Genomic DNA, 4,186 nt, shown 5'->3' on the forward strand with positions numbered 1-4,186 from the left:
ATGCCCTTCGGACTGAGCCAGCCAGGTGCCCCTTCTCCTATCAATTATTTTAAACAGTCCTTACCGTGCATTAAAGGCCTCAGAAAACTGGCTTTGTGCTTGCCAGGCTGGCTCAGTCAGTGGAGCATGCTACTCTCGATCTTGGGGTTTTGAGTTCAAGCCCAACGTTGGGTGTAGAGATTACCTAAATAACTAGATATTTAAAAAAAAAAAAAAGAAAGAAAGAAAATTGGATTTGTGAACAGGAACGAGAGATAGCCTAGGAGAATTTAGAGCTTAAAGCATTGGTATCCTTACCACCGGGTAGGAAGGCTACATAGAATTTAGGATCACAAAACACATTCAGGGCCCCGCCCCCTTTGGGCTGCAGGCGCTTAGAGACCTACCTTCTCAAGGCTGCTGCTGTAGGGTGTGGCATTTATCCGGGGCGCCGGCGAGGCGGGCTTGAGAACGCGCAAGGAGCGCGCTCTCAAGCGTCGGGGGCGGCCATTGCGGTGCGCACTCCCGAGAGTCTGAAGTGACCCTTGAAAGGCGCGCTCTTGAGCTGCCAACGTGACGGCTGAACGGCACGTTCTCGAGCTTCCAAGGCGACCGTTGAACGGCGCATTCTCGAGCTTCCAACGTGACGGTTGAACGGCGCGTTCTCGAGTTTCCAAGGCGACCGTTGAACGGCACGTTCTCGAGCTTCCAAGGCGAGGCGCGCTCTCGAGCTTCTAAGGCGACCGTTGAACGACGCGTTCTCGAGCTTCTAAGGCGACCGTTGAACGACGCGTTCTCGAGCTTCTAAGGCGACCGTTGAACGACGCGTTCTCGAGATTCTAAGGCGACCGTTGAACGGCGCGCTCTCGAGAGGCGACTGTTAAAAGGCGCGCCCTCGAGCGTCCCAGGCGACCATCGAGGGGCACACTTTCGAGAGGCGGCGGCGGCCCGGCGTGTCCCGTCGGTGTCGGCGCTCGTGCCGGAGCCGGGGCCGGGGCCGGCTCGGGGAAGAGGCGGCGGCGACGGCGGGGCGCGTCTGAGCCTCGAGCCGGGGTGTGAGGCACAGCGTCCGCCTCCAGAAATGATGCGCCAGGGTCCGGCGGCCTTACCTCCCAGAGCGGCGATGTGTAACCCGTCCCAGAGGGCGCCCTACCTGGCCGGCACGACCGTGCCCAACAGCGACTTGGCGAGCCTTTTCGAGTGTCCAGTGTGCTTCGACTATGTGCTGCCCCCCATTCTTCAGTGTCACAGCGGCCACCTCGTGTGCAGCACCTGCCGCCCGAAGCTCAGCTGCTGCCCGACGTGCCGCGGGCCGCTGGCGTCCATTCGCAACCTGGCCATGGAGAAGGTGGCCAACTCCGTCCTGTTCCCGTGCAAGTACGCGGCCACCGGCTGCTGGCTAGCCTTGCGTCACACCGAGAAGGCCGAGCACGAAGAGATGTGCGAGTTCCGCCCGTACGTGTGCCCGTGCCCCGGTGCGCTCTGTAAATGGCAAGGCTCGCTGGAGGCCGTGATGCCGCACCTGATGCACCAGCACGAGTCCATCACCACGCTGCAGGGCGAAGACATCGTGTTCCTGGCGACCGACATTAACCTCCCCGGCGCCGTGGACTGGGTGATGACGCAGTCCTGCTTCGGCGTCCACTTCATGCTCGTCCTGGAGAAACAGGAGAAGTTCCACGGGCACCAGTTCTTCGCCATCGTCCAGCTGATAGGAACGCACAAGCAGGCCGAGAACTTCGCCTACCGTCTGGAGCTGAACGGCCACCGGCGCCGGCTGACCTGGGAGGCGACCCCGCGCTCCATTCACGAGGGAATCGCCACCGCCATCAGGAACAGCGACTGCCTCGTCTTCGACACCCGCATGGCGCAGCTCTTTGCAGAAAACGGCAACCTGGGCATCAACGTAACGATCTCCATGTGTTAAAACGGCAGGCCCGCGGCTTTCCGGCCGCGGCCGAAAACCCTCATGCTCAAGTTCACGGAGAACAAGGCACCCATGTTAGCCCGTCAACTTGAACTTTTGAGAGGTCTAGACACACGAGGTAAATAAAAGGAAAGGCTGTTAAATACAGGAAACAGCTGCATGTAGTTACACTAATATATTTAAAAATAAGTCAACAGTAAATTATATAAATTATATAATTAAAAATTATATATTGCGCGCGCACACACACACTCCCAGCATGGGCATCTCTTGTATTAAGAAAGGGAGCATTGTTAAAAAAAATTATGAATTTGTGTTGCAGATTGAGTGTACTGTTCAAAAATACATACTGGGTTTTTGTTTTGTGTGTGTGCCCCAGAGCTAGTGTGTATGGGGCATGGGGGGAGGGTGTTTTTTTCCTAACCAATAAGCCATGTTGAGTGCCCTTGGACCACTGTTTTTTTCCCTTTGTGGGTCAACACACAGTGCTGCTGTGTGTGTATATTTTGTGTGTGAGTATTTGCCAATTCTTATTAATTCTAGTTTTTCATTAAATTCGACTTTCTATTCTGTAATTCAGGTTTTTCCTCACCTTTTTTGGGTGCCTTTTTAAAGTTAGTGTCTTTCTGATATGCATAGTTGTTTATGATAAACCTTATACATAGGTATTCAATACATATTTCCTTTTCCCCCATTAATGAGTTCATTACAAATATTTTAGGCAGCAGCTCTTTCTGCCCACGGGTCCTGTCCCCGTGTTTTAATAAAACCATTTTGCACCAGAAATAAAAGAAAAAAACAACAACAACAAAAAAGAAAAAAAATGAATAAATAAAAAAAGAACAAATACGAAAAAAAGAAAAAATAAATATTTTACATTCAACTCTTTTGAGAAAGGAAAGTTCCAGAAAGGAAAGATAACAGCAAAATTATCAGAAGCTATTTAAAGCAGCTATAAGATGGTCTCTGTCTGTCTGTTTGTCTCTCTTTTTCTCCAGTTGACTCATACCTTTGAATTTATTATTTGGAAGGTTAAGGAATACTGATTTTTTTTTTAAATACCAGAAAAAATTTGTTCCCCCCCCCCAAAATATCTTGGACAAATCACATGTTTAAAATTTGTTCTTGGGGTGCCTGGGTGGCTCAGTAGGTTAAGCATTCAGCTCCAGTCGCGATCCCAGCATCCTGGGATTGAGTCCTGAATCGGGATCCAGCCCTGCATCGGGATCCAGCCGTACACTGAGATCCAGTCCTGCATCAGGATCCAGTCCTGCGTCGGGATCCAGCCCTGCGTCGGGATCCAGCTCTGTGTCGGGATCCAGCTCTGTGTCGGGATCCAGCCCTCCGTCGGGATCCAGTCGTCCCATCGGGATCCAGCCCTGCATCGGGATCCAGCCCTCCATCGGGATCCAGTCCTCCTATCGGGATCCAGTCCTCCCATCGGGATCCAGCCCTGCATCGAGATCCAGTCCATCCAGCCCTGCATCGAGATCTAGTCCTCCATCAGGATCCAGTCCTCCATCGAGATCCAGCCCTCCATCGGGATCCAGTCCTCCATCGGGATCCAGCCCTGCATTGGGATCCAGCCCTGCATCGGGATCCTTGCCCAGCAGGGAGCCTGCTTCTCCCTCTGCCTGCTGCTTCCCCCAACCAAAAGAAATAAAATATTTAAAAAAATAAAATAAAATTTGTTCTTGTATTTATTGGTTTTGCAGAAGAAGGCATCATCTTACACAGTATTTATAATCAAAAGCAAATCATGTTTTAAAAAGGCAGTTTGCAAAAAAAAGTTTTTGTTCTTTTATAATTCTCGTTAAAAGACTATCTGGCAAATTAAAAAACACACACATTCAGAAAGTAAAAGTGGGCCACTGAAAGTAAAAGAAATAGGAGAAACTGGGAAACAATGGAGCATTTTGGTGAGGTTCCTGGTAGTGGCTCGGGTCCAGTTGAATATTATTTCTGAGTTTACGTGGATTCCCTGCAACATGTGAAACTGCATTCTTTTCTGAAAGAAACCTAGACTTAACTTCACACAGTATTTGAATGGCTGGTGCCCTCACTTATACTTCCTACTATACCATTAGCTCCATTAAGGCAAGAAATCTTTTATTCTGGTGTTCCAGGGCCCAGCTCATCCCCATTTCTATGGTGGGTGAGCATAAATATTTACTCCCTCTTGTGGTTGACTGAGTTGATATATCTGGATTTAATTCAAAGGCTGCACAGCTCAACATAGTCTAGTTCACAGATCATTCCAACATTGTTCCCTCCCTGCCC

At 50.3% G+C, this 4,186-nt stretch overlaps 1 protein-coding gene across 1 annotated transcript; it reads left to right on the forward strand.

Annotated features, from left to right (window-relative positions):
• Positions 1-1,060: 1,060 nt before the first annotated feature.
• On the forward strand, positions 1,061-1,906 carry LOC111157148 (E3 ubiquitin-protein ligase SIAH1-like). The gene has a single exon (XM_022518409.1). It carries the CDS (start codon positions 1,061-1,063, stop codon positions 1,904-1,906), a length of 846 nt encoding a protein of 281 aa, XP_022374117.1.
• Positions 1,907-4,186: the final 2,280 nt, after the last annotated feature.

The sequence above is a fragment of the Enhydra lutris genome, unplaced genomic scaffold (assembly GCF_002288905.1).
Source record: "Enhydra lutris kenyoni isolate GAN:26980312 unplaced genomic scaffold, ASM228890v2 scaffoldscaffold52, whole genome shotgun sequence".
Classification (NCBI taxonomy): Eukaryota; Metazoa; Chordata; class Mammalia; order Carnivora; family Mustelidae; genus Enhydra; species Enhydra lutris.

Coding starts and splice junctions, on each gene's coding strand:
- LOC111157148 (XM_022518409.1), top strand. CDS start 1,061: ATGATGCGCCAGGGTCCGGCGGCCTTACCTCCCAGAGCGGCGATGTGT.